This window comes from Quercus lobata, chromosome 5, assembly GCF_001633185.2.
Source record: "Quercus lobata isolate SW786 chromosome 5, ValleyOak3.0 Primary Assembly, whole genome shotgun sequence".
NCBI lineage: Eukaryota > Viridiplantae > Streptophyta > Magnoliopsida > Fagales > Fagaceae > Quercus > Quercus lobata.
In genome coordinates, this window is record NC_044908.1 from 51,698,097 (window position 1) to 51,723,109 (window position 25,013).

Sequence of the window (25,013 nt, forward strand, 5' to 3'; positions counted from 1 at the left end):
TAAATTTATATGTAATAGCAACTAAGCCACCACCAGCTTATGTGACAGGCAATGTGCTTTCTTATTGATAAGAAACTATGAGCTTTGTGGGGGGTTTTTTTAAAAAATAACTATAAAACACATACTATATTATAAGTTAGCCAACGTTTCAAACTTATTGCATTTCTAACAATTCGAGTCCAGTAGAGTCGATTTGCCCAGAAAGTTGGCCTTAGGAAATTGAGTTTACTGAACTCGATTTCTATACATAGAAATCGAGTTCAGTAAACTCAATTTCTATGTATAGAAACCGAGTTTAATAAACTCGGTTTGTGTACATAGAAATCGAGTTTAATAAACTCAATTTCTATGTGTAAAAACCAATCAATAAAACTAAGAATCTGCTCATCATTTCTGCTTAAAAAATCTCAACTCAATTCACATTACACCCAAAAAAAGCTCAAAAAATCTCAACTCAATTCACATTACACCCAAAAAAAAAGAAAAAAAAAAGAACATAAGAAACAGAAAAAAAAAAAGATTACAACATCGGAGCGGAGGGGCGAGGGCATCGAAGCGAGGGACGACGACGACGATGGAGTCTCAGCTCCGGTCATTCCCGCTCCGTCATCGTCCATCTCTCTCACTCTCATTCCCTCTTCTTTCGTGTAAAACATCATCGTCTTTGGCTCCCCAGATGTTGAAACGGGAAGCTTTGATAGAAAGAAGATGAGGGAGTTGGAAAGTGAGTGGCGAAGGAAGGAGAGGAGGTTGTGGGTTTGGAGGAAAGGTGGCGCTTGGCAGAGAGGAGAAAGAGAACAGAAAGGGTTTTGGGTTGAAGAAGAGAGGACCCAATGGGTTTTGATGATGAGTCTGTGGGGAGAAGTGGAGGTTTGAAAACTGATGATACTTGGTCGAAGAAGCTGGAGCTGATGAGCAGAACTAGGTTTTTATACATAGAAATCGAGTTTATTAAACTCGATTTCTATGTACACAAACCGAGTTTGTTAAACTTGGTTTCTATACATAGAAATTGAGTTTACTGAACTCGATTTCTATGTATAGAAATCGAGTTCAGTAAACTCAATTTCCTAAGGCCAACTTTCTGGGCAAATCGACTCCACTGAACTCGAATTGTTAGAAATGCAATAAGTTTGAAACGTTGGCTAACTTATAATATAGTATGTGTTTTATAGTTATTTTTTAAAAAAACCCGCTTTGTGGTTTTAATTCCAAGATAATACTTTGAATGGGATTTGATTAGGAATGAAACATTGCTCTGCGGAAAGCACACTCATTCACTAAACCCATTGTGAACTTGTGGACCAGTATTTGCTCTAGGATGAAGCTAAAATGTAATTTTCGCAAATTGTTCCTTCTTGAAGATTATAATTTTTACATTAGACAGTATAGTCTAGAGCTGCTCATCTAAAACAATATATGGTATAGAGCTTCCAATAATTGTCTTCTACTGATCAAGTTGTCTCCCTATTTTGTTAATGCTAATTAGTCTTTTCTGGACTCGGTAGATTTATGTTGTATATATATCTAGATTTTGTGTGTGTAGAGAAATTGATGGTGTCATGATCGTTCATATGTGTGGTAGTATATATTTGATTTCCTTGGATCATTTGAATGAGAATACCAGAATTAAAATGAACCTGATTACCACATTCCGTTTTGGATTTATCACATTGTGAAATGTAAAACTTGAACATTACATCCCGGAACATAAACTAACTTATGGCCTTCAATTTTTTATTTAAATTTTGTCCTCTACCTCTCTACTAAAAGAAGGAGAAGAAACTTTAAAAATAACACAAAACATGGCTTAGGTTCTTCCATTTAACACAAAACATAACTAGAAAGTGAAAAAATTCTTCAGGGAACATCTAAATTTGCTAATCTGAATTCAACATATAGGGATTAGTGTATTCACTAGAGGCAATTGGTGACCATATGATATGAGAGGGGATTGTAGCAAATCATCATTTGTTGATGAAGATGAGATCCAAAACGATGTCGTCCAAGCATTTGGTGAAACGCATGTCTAAGTTAAAGAAGAATAACACTGTTTCTCATTAAATAAGACGATGTCGTTTTGGATAAACAATGCAGCTGTGATTACAGAGTATTGAAATGTTGCCGTTGTGTTAAGTAAAGTTGGTTACTCATCAATCAACACGTGTATAAGTTAGTTATTGATTAGCATAACAAACTTGGATATTTTGGCTAACAGGTTTGAGACATTTTGATCTTATTCTTAAGAGTGTGTATATATGGATTACCTATGTCACATCAGGTGTAACTTGAAGCACGGACTTTTTATTTAAGGTGTTGTATCTGTGTCATACCTATGTTACACTGGTGTCATACTGACCATTTTATATTATAATTTTTTAGAATTACTCGGGTCACCATATTCATACTGTACTCATATTTGTGTCCATACTTCTTAAATGATAACAGATTTCGTTGTATAATTAAGTTGATGAATTCCAGTTTTTTATTCAGTCTTTCTCTTTCTTTTGTATGAGATTCTACACCACTATTTTCACCATACTAGTAGCTTTGTCTTATAGCGGTACCATTATCCATCTCGGTGGAAAATATGCAAGAGTTACACGTATCCTACCAGGCTATCAGATCACAATAGAGAACATATAACACGAACAGTAGAATTAAAGTATAAAAAGAATGACCATTGACTTCTCTATTTTGCGAATAAAGTGATATGATAATGTTTTCCTTGGTCAAGGTTTAGATTCTTCAAGATAGCTTTAAATTGTTGTTATATTCACCTTTTTTTTTTTCCCTTACGAAAATGCTTAAATTCACATCACATGATGCCACGTATTCCGACTCGTATTTATATGTTACTGGCATGACGCTTGAGCAATTGAACTCTTTTATTTTATTTTTTTCATTCTTTCTTTATTGGTTTTTTAATTGTTGGACATAATTGACCAGTTTAATTCTCAACATTATCAAGACTATTATTTTTATTTTTAATAGAACATTTGACCGGTCTATGTTTTATAAGTTTTTTTTTTTTAATTTTTTTTTTTTAGAATCTGGTCTATGTTAAGTTAATAAACGTAATCGGCAATTTTCTTAACGATCTGCAAGCACTTGGCCAAGTGGCTAGATGGGACTAAATTTGAAAAATAAGTAACAAAAACCATATAATTGTTGAGCACGTGCACCATATTAATCCAGCCCACACGATAATTTGTAAAATATTTATAAGGAAAGATGTACAAACAGAGTGTAAAATTTCATTAATCTTTTGATGCCATTTATTCAACCTCAATTAATTAATGTGAGTTTGCTTAAAACTTGATTGATTTTCTACCTCCTTGGTAATTTTTTTGGGATTTTTGAGTTGTAATAGCAAAAACTCTATTATCAAATTCTTGTGAAAAATACTTTTAGATAGCATTTCAACACAAGATTGACTGTGAAAGTATTATAGATTTTAGAAAGATCACGAGTATAAACACCGAGGACTTATATAGTTTAGTTTTTAGCCTATATATATAGGTGGTAATGAGAGAAAATTTCATTAATAAATATGAAGATACAAAAAAAGTGTATAGAAACTCTCACAAAACCCAAATCCCAATATTAAAAAAATAAATAAATAAATCTCTTTCACAAATAACAAAGAATAAAGAAATTGCTATGATTCTTCTAATATGCCGCAAAATCTCAAATATTGCCACATCAGAGAGAGTTATCACCAATTTGTGATACACTCATGGTCTCTCTTCACACTTCTCTGAATAACAAGCTTCTTTGATATACAAGGTTGTGTGTCGGCAAGCATATGCAAGAAAGCCATGCAACAAGGAAGTCAACAACTTCGGCAACCATGCATGCATTTAATTTTTAGGGTTGATATTTCAAGCCCATACTGGTCCACATAGGATGATATACAAGATCCATGGCTTTTGTTTACACTTGACAATACATGCAAAGGGGTCTCTGTCAAACAGCCCACTTGCAGCATGGGATATCTTATTATTAGCCTCGTAGGCAAGATATCTTATTATTAGCCTCGTAGTCACTTGCAACTTGCCTATAGCTAGCTAGCATGGGATATCTTATTATTAGCCTCGTAGTCACTTGCAACTTGCGACTACTTTGAAATGGACAACCTGAAATATATAATTGCTATCTTTAAAAAAATAGATAATTACTACAAAAACTAACATAAGACAGGTCGAATATTTAGGGGCACTGAATTAATAATATTAATCATATGATTTGTTAAGAGGGCAACATGTGGTAAAAACTTAAAAGTACACACATGTTTTCATCATAGTGAGTCCAATTAGACAAATATATATTTTAGCATGTCTACATGTCTATTTATGTAATTTTAATATTTTGGTTGAGTTCAAGTCAACTTTAAGTAGTGGTAAATAAGAATTTGGACAAATTTTATTATTAGATTACATTTTCTTCTTATATTATTCATGTTTACAAAATTCAAGATCTGAAATCATTAATTATCTCATTTATAAAAAATTTAAAATTTTAAGTTTTTGTGTTTCAAAATTATGTATAAAACATGAGTTTATGGATCAAATAATAATAACATCTGATTCATAAGAAAATTTGACGTGCATGTTAAGAAGATATAAAACATGTAATCTAATAGTAAAATTTGGCTTGTGGAGAATGATGTTCATGTCAGCTTCCTCCTCAAAGACCACTAAAAATAAGTTATCGCCTACTTCTCTGTAGTTAAATACATAGAGTCGGCTTAAAGGTTTTTGTTATGTGCACAATCTTTTATTGATTTCTTCAAGCAAACGAAGGCATCCAAGTTTGAGAATTTGATATGTTTAAAATTTGTGTTATTTATTATTTGTTTTTGTCAAGTAAGTAATTAAAAAAAAAACATTATTGATGTAATTAAATAAAAAATTGTTATATTTTTTTCATTCATGGTCATTGTTTGAAGATGTTTATAATTAAGAAGTTATATTATATAAGTTGTGATCGACTTGAAATTTGTTTAAAATATATATATATATATATTTAGTTAATATTTTATATATTATAAATTTATTATATTCTTTATAATTTTATTATATTATTATATTATTTATGACATCATCTAGGGATGGCAATGAGACGGGGCGAATCCGAAGGATGGTGTCTTCGCCCCCGTCCTACATGGTTTTATCTTACCCCATCCCCACCTTGCCTCACATGACGGGGAAAATTTTCTTGCCCAATCCTCGCCCCTTGAGGCCCCGTGAAGCCCCGCCCCACCCCGTAAAACTCTACTACTTGTTAATTTGCCCACAACTATTACAATTGTTTTTAATAAAACTTATTTCATCAATAAAAATATACTTGAAATTACAAATAAATTTATCTCATCAAATCAAACTAATTTTTAGAAAAAATTGAATAATATTATTAAAATGTTTAACAAGAAAATATCACCAAAAAAAAAAATCTCAAAATACAAAATCAATGATTCAATAGTATATAAATTTGTTTATAATAAAGACAAAAGAAAATTTTAAAATTAATACCTTATTTCCAACCTTGCTAGAGAGAGAGAGAGAGAGAGAGAAAAAACCTGTTGAGTAGAATAAAATAAGTTGATAATATGTTTTTTAAATAGTAGGGTTTTAGAGTATGAAAAACTTACAATTTAGCCATTTATCAATGCAAGGTGGGGCAAGAATGGGGTGGGGCATAATGGGTTGGGTCTAAAAATGTCTAAACCCATCCTCGCCCCACCCGATGGTGCGGGACTAAAATCTTGCCCCATCTCCACCCAATCACCTTTGCGGGGTGGGGAAAATCCGCATGAGGCGAAGTGGGGAGGGGCAGGTCAAGCAAGGCAGGGCAAAATTGTCATCCCTAACATCATCAATCCAACCTTAAAACAAAAAAGTATTATATCTTTCGATTCTTTGTTTTGTCCATTTTTTAAATCATTATATTAAGTCTTTAATTAGAGTCTCTTTAAGATGTTTTCTCCCAACATGACACATAACAAGAGCCAACAACAATCATGTTGAAAAAAATGACTACATAAATTTGTGGATGAATGTTTTGGCTTAATAATAAATGTACCATCATAATATCATCATGGAATGGTTGGTTTTATTTGAATCGTATAATATAATTAAAATTGGGAAAATAAAAGAGTCAAATGTAAAACAACCAGCTATACAAGAACAAAAAAGCCTAAAAAACACAAAGACCTTTTTTTTTTTTTTTTTTAGGAATCAAAATGAAGACCATTTTTCATTGCACGTGTCTAGTTGTCTTTCTTCTTTTCTTCTCTCTCTCTCTTTTTTTATTTTATTTTATTTTATTTAATTTATAACCCTACCTGTGGGCCTAAGATGGCATCCTGGGGAGGGTATCGTAGTACTGGTTTGACCCTAAGACATATTAGAGTAGAGCATTTTTTATTTTTTATTTTTTTGGGGGGGTTAAGTATTAGACTCTATGTGCCCATTTGGATTCGAATTATAGCTGCGTCTGCGTTTTCTGAATTTTTTTTTTTTTTTCAGCCGTATTATTTGACCAAGTCAACTATAAACAGTATATCTGTGCACTATTCATGGACCCACAAATTTCACTTTTCAACAATTTTTTCATTAAAAATGGGTCCCACGATACTATTCACTCAATTAAAAATTATTTTGCTATAGTGTTTTCAGTTTCAATTTTCAATTTCAGTAAAAATAAGTTTAATCCAAACGAACCCATATATAGCTCTGTTTCATATGATATGTTACATTAAATCTCTTCTTCAATAACTCAAGTCAAAGAAATTAAAACAAGGACAACAAATAATCAGAGCCTGCCTGACCCACCCTTATTAGAAAAACAAAGTTCCATAACCGTAGTGACAATCTCTCTTTTATTTTCTTTTGCTTTTATTTTTTTGCTAAGTATAGATAAATATTGTAGCATGGTGTTTATCGTCCTTTTCATTCATACAAATACAAGTTTGAACGAAGAACTCAGTGCATACCAAGTTGGTGGAGATAGATAGATAATACAGCAAGAAATTAAAGCTCAGAAGAATCCAGAGATGGGCTTCAGCTTCACCCGTAATACGCTCATACTGCTTCTATGGATCATCATCGGAGTATTCCAAGTCAAAGCACAAGTAGCGCGTCTTCCTGCTGATGAAGGTAATAAACTATCTTTCTTCTTCTTCTTCCTTTTTTTTTTTTCTTTATTGAGCAAATCTTCTTCTTCTTCTTCTTCTTCATGCACTAATTTCAAAACCACTTTTTTTGTTTTTTGGGGGGATAATTTATTACTAAGTCTAGGCTGATAATGTCTTGATGAATTTGGGTAACAATTATATATATATATATATATATATGCATTATATTGGTCCCATCTCAATTGGTAAAAAAAAATTTAATCCAGAGTTATTATTCCCTTCATTCTGTAATGTGAGTTTCTGCTTAATTGAGGGACCAGACCAGTGTCGCAATTATTGTGGTTTTAGCTTTCTAAGCCCAATCTATGATCAATGGTATTGAAACTCAGTGTCGGTTTGGACAAACACAATGTTAGGGACACGTGAATCTGACACGGAAATCGAATACCATCTTTTGATTTACGTGGTGTGGATGCACTTCCTATTATTATTATTATTATTATTTATCTTTTTTGTACCACCCATTATATTATATTGATTGGATTATGCTTGCTTTGAATTCTTATCAACATGAAACGAATTAAACATGTCGATTTTTTTAAGTTTATAAAATATGAGAAAAGTAATAAATACGTTAAAAGATATTAGTTTATGAAATATTATTAAAAAATTTTATGTAAAAAAAAAAAAAAATAGTTGACTTGTTTAACATATTTTTATATTACTCATAAAATAGAATCAAAATTTTTCTAAAATAGTCTATTAAAAAATGTTCGAAAAGCACTTGTTAATAAAATCTATAAAATATTATATAATATATATTTACTTTAAATAATTTTTTTTTAAATTTACTGTTAATAACTTGATATATACCATACGAATTTTTAATATTTTATTTATTTTCCAAATAAAATTTACACATTTAAGTTATTATAAACAAAAAAACAAATAAGATAAAAATATAAAGGATGGGTGCAAATTGGTCTATGTGTATTGACATTTAACGTAGAAAGCTAATAGCACTCGGATTAGCACTTATATAATATAAAAATGACCACATTTTAGTTAATCAAATCTAAAAGTCATTTATATTAGAGCAATCACATTAGTTCTTCTAAAAGATTTTGTCTATTTTTCCAAAAAAAAAAATTATTTTTTTATTTTACATCATCATTTTTACAAAACACTCATATCAATCCATCTATTATAACACTATATTTTATATAAATAATATTTTTATATTCTTCTTTTAATTTTATTTTATCATATTCTACTCTACCGTTTCTTTTATCTTATTCTTCCTCTCTTTCTTCTTCCTTATCTCTCTGCCGTTTCTTCTTTCTTTTTCTTCCTCTTCTTCCTTCTTCTTTCTCTCATGGTCAGAAAAACTCTCCATCATAAGCACCACAAGCATCAAAACCCACAAGCACCACCGATCTCCGTCAACCCACAAGCGATGATGGCGATGGTGACGGCGACGGTGACGGCGATGAAATCGCCTCTCCCTCGCCCCCTCTTGGTTGAAATGACCTCTCCAATCACCAATCCACAATCCACGATCACTGATCAACGATCCACAATTAAAGCACCACAAGCACCGATCCATGATCCACAAACACCGTTCCAGTCGACCCATAGCCACAAGTTCACAAAAATGCTTTCTCTGTCTTTGTTGGCGTGTCTGTGTATGGGTGTGTTTGGTTTTTGATTGATTTTGTGGTGTGATCGTGTGTGGGTTTGTTTGATTTTTGGTTGATTTTGTGGTGTGTCCGTGTTGTGGTGGTTGGCGGTGCTGGGTTGTGGTGGTGGTGTTTGGTGGTGCTGAGTTGCGGTGATGTGGGTGGTGGTGCTGCTGGGTCTGTGTGGTTAGCAGTGGGGGTTATCAGTTGCAAAGATTATGGGTTGAAGAGAGAGAGTTAGGGGAAGAAAGAATGTGAGGGGAGAGAAAAAAATATTAAAATAGTCATTTATTTTCTACCAAAAAAAATATATATTAAAATAATGTATAGAAAAGTTATAATAACTTTATATATATATATATATATACACGTATTGTTACGGTAATAATTGTGTATATTTGTATATTTTTACAAAGATTAATGTGGGTGTATTTTTTGTTAAAATGTGCAAAATTAAGCATTTTTTATATTTTGTAAACTTTTGGAACTATTAATGCAGTTGCTCTTAGACCATGCAAAATTGTGTAAACATCACGGTTTTAAAAATCGAATTGGTCAAAGAACCAAAAAATGACTCGGTTCCCTTTTAATAGTTGAACCATCGATTTTTAAGATTTTTACTAGACAAGTTGAGGGTTTGATTCCCAATTGAACCAACAAGTCCAATCCAGTTTTTAAAAGCCATTGTAAAAAATATATAATTGTTATAATAACCGTGTAAATTACACTGACACAATTTATTTTATACTTGTTTTTTTTATTAATTTTTTACGTATCTCAAGAATTAAAAGAGTAGATGGTAGTTGTGGTATGAAAAAAAAAATAAACAATTAAAAAATCAAAAGAAATTGATATTTTATTGAATTATAGTGTAAAATAGATAATTTAATATAACATGTTTTGAAAAGTGAGTATGTAAAATAGGAGGAAAAAAATGTAGATTTTTTATGCTAAAATAAAAAGAAATTTTTACATGAACAAATGTGAATGCTTTAACCCATAAATATTTAAAGACTTTTTCCATTTATTTATTTTAAGAAGATGTTTTCAATTTTCCATGGAAAATCAAACAATGTATTGTTTCTAAAATATTTGTAGAATGTGAGGGATAAGGGTTGAAGTTCAAATCTCTAGGAAGGAACTTCACACAAATATATACTTAAATTATGTTAGAGTAGAATTTGTATCTTTTGTGTGTGTATATATAAGTTTCTATTTTTCATAGAATTATTTTTAGGCATGCACTAACACAATTTAAATGTCCACACATGCGAAATTTAAATTGTGACTTTAAATTAAATTGCGATTTGCGAAGAGTATGTTAGTGTGTATTCAAGAGTTTTTTTTTTTTTTTTTAAGTAAATATTATCGATTTATTTGATGGAAAAAAAAATCGATGAAATGTAGAATACTATAGATTATTTCCTAATAAATATATGGGCCTTCGCACGCATGTGGCAATTAAAATTCTGTACATATATTTCCTTCATTACATGTTCTGCGACCTTTTTTTAATGACAAATATATTTCTTAAAGTGTCTAATTATTTTAACCGGGTGTGAAAATTATAGCTTTAAAAACTAGAACGGTAAAAAAAAATTTGGAAAAGAGACCAGTTCTTGGCCGGTTTTATCAGTTTTGACCGGATCATTCTGAGTCCAATTCTTGAACTAATTTAACCTGTTGGTCCAATTTTTAAAACAATGGTGAAAAATTATCAAAAAATATATAAATAAATAAAAGTCGTGAAAATTGTATTTTTGTAGATTTATTTATTTTTACTTCTTGTGTGAGCACACCCAATCTGTCAAAAGGTTTTTTAGAATTGTAGAATATTATTGCAATATTATTGATAAGTCTGATGTAGTTCTATTTTGCAGTGCAAGGCCTTCGTGAAATAGCCGCACAAGTGGGGAAGAAAGATTGGAATTTTGGAGTAGACCCATGTAGTAATGAATCAAGCTGGGCAACACCACGTTCGAGTTTGAGGCCATTGTACAACAATTCTCTTATTTGCAATTGCTCCTATCCTTCGGGTGTATGTCACGTGATTAAACTGTACGCACACTTCATTTCCTTTCTATTCTATTACTCCGTATGTGAAAAATGACTTTAGTGGCATTATGTTCCCTTCTATACAATAAAAAGAATGGAGCAAAAAATCACAGGCTCATCACATCTTGTCACGTGAGTTGTAATTACACATCTAAAATGACTTTTAATGTTGAATTATAATCTACAAGTCAGTGTTTTTAATCTAGAACGAGTTTCTTCAATGTAAACATCATATATGGTATTCCCTTCCATACATACACAGTAGTATGAGCTGCACATGCTGTTTAAGTAGAGTCTCAATAGAACTATTTCAGCAATTGTCCAATTAAATCCATCTTCCCAACAGCCAAGTTGTTTATCAATGCAATAGGCCTTAAGGAACCATCTTTTTCCTATTATATTCTGGAGAGAGCACAATCATAGTATAGATGATCCCTGATTTAGTAAACTAAATATGTTTCCAATAAGAGAGTAACTAGCACTAGCACACCTATTGGCACCATCAAGGTGCTGTCAAGCTCGAGTACTAGACTTAGTATTCTGATATATTCTCTTTAACCCTTGTTCTAGTGAAAATTTCAATTTTCTCATCTTCTGCTCAAACATATACGTGAAGATTCTGATTGTATTCCAAATACATGAGCTAGTACATTTAATTTGTTACCTACTTCATACAGCTTTCTTAAAGGGCAAGATCTTGATGGCGTGCTTCCACCATCCCTGGTGAAGCTACCCTACCTAAATACAATGTAAGAAGAGTAACTAATTATTTGTTTCACTTATTAGCACCTGAATGAAAATTGATATGAGCTTCAAATCTAATAAAACACTTTCCTCCTACTTGAAGTGATTTCACTCGAAACTACCTTTCTGGTACAATACCACCTGAATGGGCTTCTACAAAGTTGGAAATCATGTAAGTTACTTCTCAATTAGTGTCACAGGTCAGCCAGTAAGTGCTCATTCTTTTTATTAAACTAATTCACTGCAGGTCCATTACTGTAAACAATTTATCAGGACCAATTCCAAGCTACTTGGGAAACATTACCACTCTTATATATATGTATGCTCTTCTTATATCCTTCTTACTCACCCTTTTTTTTAAGTAGTAATTTTTTTTTTTAGCTTAGCCCTGCTTAAACATTAAAGAAGATTGTATACTTTCAGGAGCATAGAGAGCAATCTATTTTCTGGAACTGTTCCCCCTGAACTTGGGAATCTGGTTAATTTGGAGAATCTGTCGGTGTTTCTTTCTTCCCTCTTATTCTTTTGCAAATCACAATTGTCGATTCATTTCTAAATTCTGAATAATTTATTTAGTCAATCAACAGTTAGTAAGTTGAACAGGTCTGAACTTTTCATTTGGTGACTGCAGCATTCTTAGTGCTAATAATCTTACTGGTGAATTGCCAGTTGCTCTCACTAATCTAACCAAATTAACAGAACTGTAAGTGGTTGTAAAATTTTCTATTTCTAAACTAAAAGTGATTTTATATTTTTCCTAGAAAATTTCAAGTTTCTATGTAATTTAGTCTTGTTTCAATTTGTGGCTATATGCAGTAGGATTAGCAGTAACAACTTCATTGGAAAAATACCTGGCGTTTTCCAGAGTTGGAAACAACTTCAGAAATTGTATGCATTTTTGTCCCATAGTTTTATTTAGATCTCTTCTAGTAAAACTTTTAGGTGTAATCTAACACATTGGAGTTGTATTTTCAATAGAGAGATCCAAGCTAGTGGTCTTGAGGGGCCCATTCCTTCTAGCATTTCTGTCTTGGGTAATTTAACTGAGCTGTAAGTTATACCTTCTAAGTATTGTTTTGTTGCATAATCTTCGTGATATTTTTATGTCATATTCAAATTCTTTATTGCATAATCCATTAACAATTATTGATGATGCAATTTTGTGCAGAAGGATAAGTGACTTACTTGGTAATGGTTCGGAATTTCCACCCTTGAAAAAAATGACAGGCATGAAAAGATTGTAGGTCATTCTTTTTGGTATAAGGTTATCAACTAAAATAATACAAAGTCATAGAAATTTTTCCAAGATGATGTCAGTTTGTGTTGCAGGATGTTGAGGAGCTGCAATCTCTCTGGACCTATCCCAGCATACATTTCACAAATGACTAACCTTCAAATTTTGTACTTTTTCTATTCTTTCCATCTTCCTTTTAGGATTTACTTCTTTTGCTAAAAAAAACTAGTTAACTGAAAAAATCCAGATAGTTGGGTTAGACCATGTTAATTATCTCTATTGAGAACATTATACCTGCATAAATACACATGTATAAGGTTTACTATATTTCATTTTAATTTTTTTAATAAACCTTCTTTTGTATCATTATAACACCTCTTTGTTATATCCTTTCAGAGATCTCAGCTTCAACAAATTGGAAGAAAATGTTCCAGATTTGAGTGGCCTATATTACTTGCAATATATGTAAGTTAGAGTCAAACTGCAAATCAAGTTTCATGTCAGAGAAGTTCAAATAATAAATTAACATAAGTCATGTGTCATGATTTGGTTTTTGCCGTATGTCCACAGTCAAAGATGCTAGGAATTTCTCTATAATCAAGGAGATTGTAGTGCTTATGTCTCACACAAATCCTAAATGAACCCTCTTAGAACTTCATGTTTTCTATGTGCAGCTATACTTTTTCCCAGCATATTTTTGAAGTCCAATAAGTCAATAGAAATAAGCTCTGCCAAACAAGGACACCACAGTTTAGGGTGGGTTGGGTTGGCTGGGGGCTCTGCCTCTGACTCCCCTGTGTGATACTTTGAGGAAGGCCCATTACATGTGTAATGCAAATCTAGGGGTTGAGTGACAACAAGACTAAAATAAACATGTAGATTCATGAGGGGACTAGAATACAAAGTATGATGAATAGGGGCCTTTCCTGTGATCCTATAGATAATGTCACTATACGAATTACGGAAATTTCTAGATTGTTGAACCATATAAGTATTTTGTCTATCTGAGTATCCTTTTTATGTTAATCCGGATACAAGTCAAATACTCACCATCTCCCACAAGAATGTCAGTTCACCGATGGATGGGCCTAACTTTCCTAAGGCTGTGGCCATCAGCCTATTATGTCGCATCATAGCACCAAGTCATATATGTGGGAAACACTTCATATATATACGATGCATCATAGCACCAAGTAGTCAAAAAGTATTTTACCTTTGAATTTCCTCCCTTATCTTCTATTATTTTTATTTTTAATAAATTTTTCTTCCATTAGTAATCTTATAAATCAGCTTTAACTATAACATCATTACTTTGCTATTTGAACAGGTTCCTGACAAGCAACTTGTTCACTGGGAATATTCCAAACTGGATCACTAGCAGAGATAGTCGCTAGTATACAATTCACCTTAAATTTTTTATTAGTTTTACATGACATGTTTCCTTTTTATTGTGTAATTTTTTATGGAGTCTGCAGTAATTATTAAATTTTACAAAAATGCATATTGTTCAAATATACATTTCTTTGGATTTTAATCCATCTTGTAACCTCTTTAGGATCAATAACAGATCTTATTCAATCATAAACAATAGGTGAATTGACCCAATTTCCTTGCAGCTTTGATTTGAATCTTGCACCATGTGACTCCAGTTAAAAAGACTTGTGGACAAATTTTTTTATGGTTATCTGTTCTCTGCAACATTATTAAGGGCAATAGAATTTTGAGTTGGCCAGACAAGTTTGTAGTCTGAACCTGATTTGACACAGGATTAGAATTGACAAAAACAAGGTGTTTAGTTTTAGAAAGGGCAATATGGTACATAGGTTAAACTCCGAATTTAGATACAGTCAATAATACTACTAGTAGTCTACTACTGTAAGTATTGTGTGGATTAGCCTAAATCATCCATTGTGTCAGATTAACGGCAGAAAGCTGCAAGGGTGATTATTTAATTATCAGCCCAAATGAAAATTTTTATTTGTCTAGATGTTTCTAAAATATTGAAATCATTTTCTTTTACAATTTATCTGCTGATGTTTATCATTTACAGTAGTTGTACAAATTTTATCAGAATTATTGTAAATTGTAGTTTTTTTTTTTTTTTTTGAATTTATAATGACTTATTAACAAATATTATGTTCGTGTTCAGCCAAATGGATCTTTCATACAATAATTTTTCACAAACCTCTGTGCCACCTACTTGTACAGGAAACCAGTAAGAACATTTTCCTGTCCTTTTCAAATTCAATTTGGCCTTACATGGGCTTTGTGTACTTTTGTCTCTTCAAAAGCTTCCTAACTTTTTTAATTCAACTACTTTCTCATTTCATCAGAAATTTTTTTCAGAGCTTTTCTGGACAGGACAACTCGTAAGCTCCTAACTTGTAAACTTATAAGAATAGAAAATTTTTGTCTTCTTTTTCTTTGATTTTGCAGAAGTATTTCCTTTTTTTATTCACATTCATTTTGCATAAGCTCACACTTCTTTCTCTTGCTACACCAATTAAGATTACTTGCCGAGTGCCTGAAGAACAACCCTTGTCCAAAAGGTAATCATATTACAAAAGAATCAAAACTTAGGGTGTATGCTTTAACTATGTTTTCGGCTTTTGAGAACTCCTTGTAAATGTAGAAAACAATGCAGTTACATATTTCATCTCATATTAGGTAGCTAAGCAACAAACAAGACAATATTGATCTTCTTTTAGCTCTACGATGTTTGCTTCTATCTAATTTCCCTTACAAACCTACTTTTTTTGTGTAGAACAATATTCATTGCATATAAATTGTGGTGGAATTGCAACCACCATTGGAAACATAGAATTTGAAGAGGATCAAGACCCAGCAGGGGTTGCAAAATTTGTCTCCGTAGGAAATAGTTGGGGACTCAGTAGCAGTGGGCTTTTTTGGGATGTTAACAGTACCTCAAATCAATATAAAGCAACTAATGTATCAATACTCAGAATGAACAACTCTGAATTATACACGAGTGCACGGCTCTCTCCTCTTTCTCTCACATATTATGCACGTTGCTTGGCAAATGGAAATTATACAGTGAAACTATACTTTGCAGAGATAGTATTCAGAGATAACAAATCTTTCTACAGTCTTGGAAGACGGATATTTGATGTTTACATCCAGGTATAAAGTCTTTTTTTTTTTTCCTGTTTGCATAGAAAACAATTTTATTTGAGTTAATTTGTTACAGGAACAACTGGTCTTGAAGGATTTTAATATTGACAATGCTGCTCAAGGTGTTGATAAAGCAATAGTTATGGAATATAAAGCAATTGTGAGGAACAAAGTTCTACAGATACGCTTTCATTGGGCTGGGAAAGGGACAACGGCTGCACCACAGAGAGGAACATATGGTCCTCTCATATCAGCAATCTCTGTGGAAGCTGGTAACCAATTCTTTCACGCTCATTAGTTGGTGAACAATAAAAGCATAGGGATATAGTGGAAGTAGAACCAATGATTATTTGCCATGAGAACTTATTATTTAAAAAAAAGATTCAAGTGCAACTAATGGAAGGCATCGAAATTTTATCATCTTTTTTCAACCTACCCTTACACTGCTAATTCTGTATTTAAAACATCTATACCTTCTTGTGGCTTGATCTAACTATGCAGATCCATCTGGTGCTACTGCTACATATATTACAGAATGCAACTTCATATTCACTTTCCATGTATATTTGTTTCTTCTGCAGATTTTAGTCCACCTGGAAATAGCAAGATGAAGATATTAATTGGAGTTGGAGCTGGAGTATTAGTGTTATTCCTCTTCTTTCTGATTTTAGTCATTCTATGGTGGAAAGGCTACATAGGAAGCAGGATATCAAGAGAAAAAGGTAATCAAGATTCGCATATTCTAATGTAAAATTTAGATAGGATTTTTTTTTTTTTATCTTCTCCAACTATTGCATGAAGTTGGAACAATATAGAGAAATTCCCTAAAGCCTATATACAATTTCCGTTTATATGTTTTATCATTGTACCTCTTTTCATAGATGACAAATCAGCAATCCAATGTACAATCACGAAGGAAAAAATATTTTGCTTGATTGCAGTGCAAACAAAGCTATCTTCATAATAGCTTTCCTGGAAATTTCCATTCTGCATAAATTGGACTCATTTGCTTCCAGTTATGATAAGAGAATGATCTCATGAAATCATGCAAAACTATGAGATCACTGCTTATTATAAAATATAAATAGAGTCATTTGTACATGGGAGATGAAATGATGGCTTAAGGTTAATGAGGAAAGCAAATGTCTAAGAAGGATCTGCGCAATCAAGCCTAATTTGTGGCCAACTCTACTCTACTCCCCCCGACTCCCCCACAATCCAAATGGGCCCAAAATGTTTTCTAAGCCACATGAGAATTAGTTTTTTTGATGACTATTCATTTTTAGCTCTACAGTGATCTTATTTCAATTTTCAAGTGTTAATAGAGGCACAAGGCACATCTCATCCTAAGATTCTTCAGGGAAATATTCTCTCTTTTTCACTTTGTTTTTTGACTCCCAATACACTTGCGATTCCATGATTGAAGTAGGAAAGAAATGAAACTCTAAATCTTGCTGCAACTTGGGTTTAAGTAGCTGATCAACTGGAGCCTTCTTATGGCATTTGCTTTGTCTCATTCTCTCTAAATTTATCATATATAATATGCAATGAGACATCTTAGCCCCACCTTTACATTCCTTTGACAGAGCTGCAAGGATTAGATCTGCAAACTGGTTTTTTCAAATATAGGCAAATCAAAGCTGCCACCAACAACTTTGATGCTGCAAACAAGCTTGGGGAAGGTGGTTTTGGAACTGTATACAAGGTATCCTAGTCCCACAATGTCATTCTTCTGCTACATGTTTTTTTCTTTATTCTTACATAATAAAATACATACCTGAATATATATTTTTCTATTCTGATGCAGGGTATTCTGTTAGATGATAGTATAATTGCTGTTAAGAAACTTTCTTCAAGATCAAAACAAGGAAATCGTGAATTTGTGACTGAAATAGGCATGATATCTGCATTACAGCACCCAAATCTTGTTAGACTGTATGGATATTGTATTGAAGGAAATCAACTATTCTTGGTATATGAATACATGGAAAACAATAGCTTGGCACGTGCTTTGTTCGGTAAGCTCAATATTTTTATTTGCATATTTTTTATCAACTTTGGAAAGCATATAAGCCTAGCATTCCAAATGATATATATCAAGACCTAAGTTGATCTATCCCCATTGGACAATTTGCGGAAAATGAAGGTTTAGATGAACATCGATTGACATTGGACTGGTCTACGAGGCAGAATATTTGTGTTGGCATAGCAAGAGGTCTGGCTTTCTTGCATGAGGAATCAACGCTAAAAATTGTTCATAGAGACATCAAAACCACCAATGTGCTACTGGATAGGGACCTTAACCCAAAGATTTCTGACTTTGGTTTGGCCAAGCTTGATGAAGAGGAAAACACCCATATCAGCACCCGAGTTGCTGGAACAATGTAAGCTACATTTTTGCCTCCTTCCTGCAATTTGTAGTCTACTTATGATTCTACTCTTCCTTTTCATTTTGGTCCCGACTTTCATTTTGGTCCCCAGAACATAGCAGCATTTGAAAGTCCATATACCAAAAGTTTTGGATATGGAAAGTAATATGGAACTCCTGCATTCAGTATTTCTTAGGATTGCAACACAACCATGCTTGTAGAGAAATTCAGAGCAACATGATTCTAGAATTATCAACCAATTTTCATGCTTTGAAAACTAGTCCAAACGTGAAATATGCACTAATAATTTGCGGTAGTTTCATATGCCTCAATACTTGATACAACAAACAATCAGCTCTATTTCCTCATAAAATAAATAATATAAAACACAAAAAGCCACACACACACACACGCATGCACACAAAATCTGTTTACTCAACCATTAGATAAATGCTAACCCTAAACACTGACTCCCTTAAATCAAGAAATAAATAGCATAGAGAATAAACTTGTGTTCAAATATTTTGTTTTCCCATACCGTTAATTTCTATGCTGTGGCCTCCATTTACAATAATTTCAAAATCTGCTCCATTGTTACCCAAGGAAAAAAAGAAATCCTAGATTTTACTGAATCATAATAACTTGAGCTTAATGACCAAACAACTTGTGTGGCTAGAATGGCTGTTAGTTGTCAGGCCTAAAAATCTTCCTCAGTCGTTTCTAGGAACTCAGTTAGGTGTACATGACTACATCAGCTATCACTTGCAAGTTGCAAAAGAGACAATTTTATTCTTCCTTGTTGATAAATTGTTTTGTATCTTCAATGGAATGAAATTTACCAATCAACTCTTGTATCCTTATTGATTGCATAAATTGGTACCTAAGTTTATTTTCATATTGGGCTTTGTTGAAGACGAAAGACCAGAGTTACATACAAGTGAACCACTTAGTCATAATATAATCTTTACTTTGCAGAGGATACATGGCACCAGAATATGCATTATGGGGTTATTTAACCTATAAAGCAGACGTATACAGTTTTGGGGTCGTTGCATTGGAAATTGTCGCTGGGAAGAACAACATGAAATATCGACCAAATGAGAATTTTGTTTGCCTTCTAGATTGGGTAAGATCTTAATTTGTTTTGCTTTTAGTATATGCAACAAAAACACAGTCTGAAGAGCTGGTTGGTCTCTGTGCCTCCACCTAACTTGGTCATCCTGATCTATTAATCTAACCTTGAGAAGCAAAATAGCCTAAACTATGTTGAAAATTGCTTGACTAGTTCACTTTAGGCATTAGTTCAGCTAGTTGTCGTGTTTATTTTGTTTCCTATGTACGTTTGGTTAATTTGTTCTCTTCTGGTAACTTGCTACTTTTCATTTCCATCATCTTCTCTATACTTATTGTAGGCCCTTGTTCTGCAACAAAGGGGTAATCTAATGGAGTTGGTGGATCCAAAGTTGGGATCAGAGTTCAATAAGGAAGAGGCAGTTAGAATGATAAAGGTAGCACTCTTGTGTACTAATCCATCACCAGCACTTAGACCCAACATGTCTGCAGTAGTAAGCATGCTTAAAGGCCAAACAGCTGTTCATGAACTTGTCATGGATCCAAGTATATATGGCGATGTATTGAGCATTAGAGCCTTAAAAGACCAGTCTGGTCAAATCCTACAACAGCCGATGAGCTCAAATGAAGCTGAGAGCATTACTCAATCATCAAATGCAAAATGGGCTGGATCTTCTTCTATATCCACCAGGGATCTCAATTCAACAAATCTGAATTATTGATAATGTAGGTATCCACATCCACGAAAAATGCATGGTGTTTCTAGAGGAATTTGGTTGACTTGTGAATAAGAGAATATGCTATAAGTCATAAAAAGATTTCGCGTCTGGATGATAGAATTTGTTACATTATAAGAGCTCAAGCCAATAGTACACATATCTCCATAAATATAAGCCTTAGTTTTCTCTCCATGTCCTTTTTGAGAAAAGTAGTGTTTTAGACTGCATTTATGCGATCATTGTGTATGCAGGCAAAATGGAAATGTCAAAACATCCGGATTATGACGTCTTTCATTCTCTTCAAGACTTCATTGTGACAAGTTATTTGTGTACTTGGAATTGTAATAGGAAAATTATGATAATTGTATAGTGAAGCTGAACTCAATTAGTACCAGCTGCATAGCACGCACACAAACACGGGCACGGGCACGGGCACGGGCACAGCTTTATATGGAACTCCAAATCTCCTAGATTAGCACATACAGCCATACAGGATGCATATGTGAACAATGAAGTGCCCAATGGTCTAAGCATAGTGTGACACTGGCTACAATAGCGCAAGGCCTTATTGTAACGAAGGCCTTGACTGTGTAACATGCTTAAGTGATTTGGACTTGTTGGTTTCCTTTTTAATAAACAACTTCTTTGTTTTTAAACCTCTAAAATAAAAAATAAAAAGGGATTAAATTCAATAAGAATTCGGTGTAAATAACTATGTTTATAGTATCTAATAAAATATTACCACATCATACTTTTCCAAAAAGAAAAATAAGGAGTATTCACGTACAAATACACTTCTAATTGAAAACTCTTTTTTATTTTTTATTTTATTTTTATCTTCTTTTCTATGTTTCTTGTCTAGCTTTCTCATGGAGGCTGTCATCTCTCTTTCTCTTTCTTTTGTGTTTATCTGCACTTTAAAATTTTCTTTTCATCATAGTTGTAGATCGATGAATTTGGGGGACATAATAAAATCGCAACAAGGACTTTGAATCTAACCAAATTGTGTTTTGTTGAAGGGGTGGAAAAGTGGAAAGGATGGAAAACTCTTTTGTTTAATTGAAGAAAAAAGTAGAATGATAAAAAATGTAGTTTATATAAATTTATTCTTATGTTCTTATTGCATAATATGTAATAAATAATTTTTTTGTACTTATTAAATAATATATAAATTAACATATCATAGACTATATAATAAAAGTTAGGCTTAGAAGGCATGGTTGCGCCAAGTGGCTTCACTAAATTGCAAAAAAATTATTAACTTTTTAAAAAAATAGATATATATATATATATATATATTGATGATCACTGGAAATCAGGAAATTAGTAGACTGAATGCTTCGGGCATCAATGATCTTGTAGTGACTTGAAAAGCCTAAAAAGATGAACACACAATCAAAGGTGACCGGGGGGCACCGGCCAAGAACCCTCCAATGGTAAAGTCAGTATTTTTCACAAATTCTGAGATTCCAATCTTTTTGGAAGTGTCCGAGAGACTTACCCCTTTTTTCATGTAGATGAGTGTTTATATAGCATATCCTTGAGGCAGTTACTTGTCTAGTAACTTCTCCTATCATTGAGGAGCTCAAACGGTTCGGAGTTAACTTCCATAACTCTATGGAAGCTATATTGTTTGGTCTTGTTTTCCATATCCGTCATTGGAAATAATTTGTAGTAATGAACCTCAATTCTTACTTGTGTTCCGGAATGGGAATGTGGAGGTCGTCCAAAACTTGTATAGAGAAATACGCTTAGAATGGAAGGAGGTTGTCCAAATTTCTTTTTAGATGGACGACCTCATCACAGACGAGCGTTCTGTGCAGTCCATTTTTTTCTATTCTTACCTTGGACGACCCTTATGGACGAGCTTGGAGTTGGTTTTATAATACACCATCAGTTACCCCCTTGTCTATGGGTTGTTTAAGGAAACGTACAGCCTAATGTCATTCCTTGGATGTATGCATTTGTGTTAGCGATTAGATGTGCCACGTGTCACAATCCTATTGGTGACTGGTTGCGTCGATTCATTTTTTCAAGGAGTATGCCACGTGTCACTTTTTGGTTGGTTGTGTCATTTCAAATGCTAAAGTCTGCTGCCTATAAATGGTAGAATTCCTCCTCTACCTTTTACATTTCTGAAATTTCCTCCTTTGACATCCCTCGTCCAAAAGTGTTTCCTCTTGTTCTTAGTTCTCCTCTGTCTAGAGCCAGGTACTTTCCTTGTCCTCATTCTTAGGTTTTCCTTCAAATTTTAAAATGTCTGTTATTGTCTCCTCGTCTAGCAATAGTACAGATAAAGCTATAGATGAGTACCATGACTTTTCTAGTTATAGTGGCTCTAGTAGCAATAGTAGTAGTAGTGGTAGCACCACGGACGAGGAATACACCTTTGGTGTTCCTAGGGTTCCTCTTGAGGTTCTTCAAGAACAGCTTAGGATAAGGGCAGCTTCTGGGGCTAGCAACTCAACGAGCATTCCTTCGTCTCCTCCTTTAGATGAAGAAGAAACCGTGTATAGTTGTACTGTGGGCATCCCTTCCAAGACGAATGATAAGAGATTAGCTTTACTTAAGAGTTGGTACCAAATCCCAGACGACCTTAACCCTAGGTTAGCCGTCCGTGGGGAATGGTGCTGCTAACCTCGTTTTGGGATAGGCATCTATGAAGCCTATCTTTTAGGGGGGCTTAGATTACCTCTAAATGCCTTTGCTAGAGAACTCTTACTAGGTTAGGTTTAGAAGTTTGTCAATTTAATCCTAATGCGTAGAGACTCATCGTCTCTATGCAAGTTTTGTGGAGGGAGGAGTTTGAAGGGGATCGTCCTTTTACTGTGGAAGTATTCCTCTTCTGTTACAAACCCTTTGAGATTAATCAGTCCCATGGATTTTATCAATTTACAGCCAGGGGTAAGGACTGTAGATTGATCAAGTCTTTGGTTACATCTGACAGAAATTGGAAGACGGAGTTTTTCTTCGTCTTTGGTTTCTGGTCTGCGCACCCTGTTGAGCTTGGCAGGGATACATTTGCCCCATATGCTGGAGAATTAGGCAACCTTCGTCCTGAAGGTATGTTATTTTTCACTTTATTGTTTAAAGTTTTTTCATCTTTTGCTTGCAATCGTCTAACCTCATTTTCTTCTTCTTCTTTTTTATAGCTGTTGGACGTCCTTCTTTAAGTAAATTTCACCGTGACTACATCCATAGAGTTCGTCTACATGCTAATTGGAGTTTCCACTCGTTGGTGACGCTTCAACATCTAGCTACGTGGGGACTTGGTCCTGAGCCGTCCATTGAAGCCCTTGCTCACAAGTTTACTGTTCGTAGATGTAAGTCCCTTTTTTTTTATTTTTTTTTATTTTTTTTTTTTTATGTATACTTAGAAATTTCCCAAGTATTATTTGACTTGTACTTTTTGACTAACATTTTGTGCTTTTCTTTTAGGGATGGCAACTATAAAGGAGAATAAAGGCAAAGAGGTGATGGACGAGGTAGTCAGGCAAGGGGTGCAATCCCAGCCTCGTCCATCTGTAGGTGAAAAAAGAAAAAGTTTATCAAAAGGAATTGACTTGGGAAACCTCCTTAGTAGGCGCAGGGAGAAAAAGGCCAAGCATAGGTCATCCCAGCCTAGGGTGGTCAAGCCTAGCCCTTCTATCCTCCCCATCCAGGAGCCCTTCGTCCAAATCCTCGATGTTGACTCAGAGCCTAAAGAACCTTCGTCTATGCAGATCCTGTCCACAGTCAACGTGCCTGCCTCGTCTCAACCTTTTCAATGAGTACCTCAAAACCTTATTGAAAATGAAAACTTAGCCTGGGAAAGGTTTGAGAAGGTCGTGACAGACAAGGATGTGGTAGTATGCTATGACATATCTTGAAGGACTTTGAGCACTTTGGTGTTCATGACCTTTTCAAGGTATGTGAACTCGTCTTTTTTTTTTTTTTTTAATCTCGTCCTGTTAGTAATGTATACATGTGTATTTTGTCTAACACAATTCTAATATATGTGGGCAATGTCTAAGTTCATTGCCCTGTTCGGGCAGGCAACAAAGCTAGACAAGACAAGGATCTTGCTGGAGACGAGGATCCAGGAGGTTAAGGAAGAGTTCAAGAAGTGGGCGGAGGTGGCGACTAAGGCCAAGGACGATGCCAAAGAGCTACAGAATTATGTTAAGGAGCTGAAGACTGATTCCATAGAGAAGGATTCATCTTGATCACCTCCAAAAAAGGAATGACGAGTTGAGTACCCTTCTTGAGAAGACCAAGGGAGATGCAGTTGCGGAGTTCAAGGCGTCTAAATCATTTACTGATCTATTGGACACTAACTATGCAGCGGGCTTTGAAGATTTCAGAATAGAAGCTATAGAAAACTTCTCTGAGGTTGACTTTAACTCCATTAAACTCAACCTTGGTGGCACTGCTACAAGCTCCCTCCTGCAGACAAGCTCAGAGGACATAAACATTGAGAACGATGCCACCACCATGCCAACTTAGGACGATCCCAGCGTTGATGCCCTTCCTTCATGAAGACGACATTATGTTTATCCTTGTACTTTTTCTTTTCTTTTTCATTTGGTCCGTTGTTTTGGACCTTTTAAAGTTTATTTAACTACATTTAACTCATCCATAGTTTTAGGATGAGCTGTTTAAACAACTACTTTTCTTTAAGCTTTATTTTATAAGGGTTTTTGGACATTGGTCGTCCACCCTTAACAGATGAATAAATGTTTATTTTCTTCACCTTTCCTTTTACTAAACATGTTATTGCATGGACGTACGTTTTCTACATCCATAATATTGGTTTCAAACTTGACTCATTCATGATAAGAACTTGTTCATGTTCAGCATTTTTCACCATTCTCTAAATTTTTGCAAGTATAA

General features: G+C 33.8%; 1 protein-coding gene across 1 annotated transcript; it reads left to right on the forward strand.

Moving 5' to 3' along the window:
• The first annotated feature begins 6,904 nt into the window (after nucleotides 1–6,904).
• Nucleotides 6,905–20,515, forward strand: LOC115988312 (probable leucine-rich repeat receptor-like serine/threonine-protein kinase At3g14840). The gene is made up of 24 exons (XM_031111840.1): nucleotides 6,905–7,160; nucleotides 10,698–10,875; nucleotides 11,550–11,621; nucleotides 11,720–11,788; nucleotides 11,864–11,935; nucleotides 12,040–12,111; nucleotides 12,248–12,319; nucleotides 12,433–12,504; nucleotides 12,595–12,666; nucleotides 12,785–12,856; nucleotides 12,946–13,017; nucleotides 13,247–13,315; nucleotides 14,178–14,243; nucleotides 15,000–15,065; nucleotides 15,184–15,219; nucleotides 15,359–15,399; nucleotides 15,615–15,991; nucleotides 16,059–16,254; nucleotides 16,564–16,704; nucleotides 17,569–17,687; nucleotides 17,790–18,000; nucleotides 18,129–18,366; nucleotides 19,327–19,477; nucleotides 19,764–20,515. The coding sequence occupies exons 1-24, from the start codon at nucleotides 7,058–7,060 to the stop codon at nucleotides 20,142–20,144; spliced, it is 3,018 nt and encodes a 1,005-aa protein (XP_030967700.1). The 5' UTR covers nucleotides 6,905–7,057; the 3' UTR covers nucleotides 20,145–20,515.
• The last annotated feature ends 4,498 nt before the right edge of the window (nucleotides 20,516–25,013 follow it).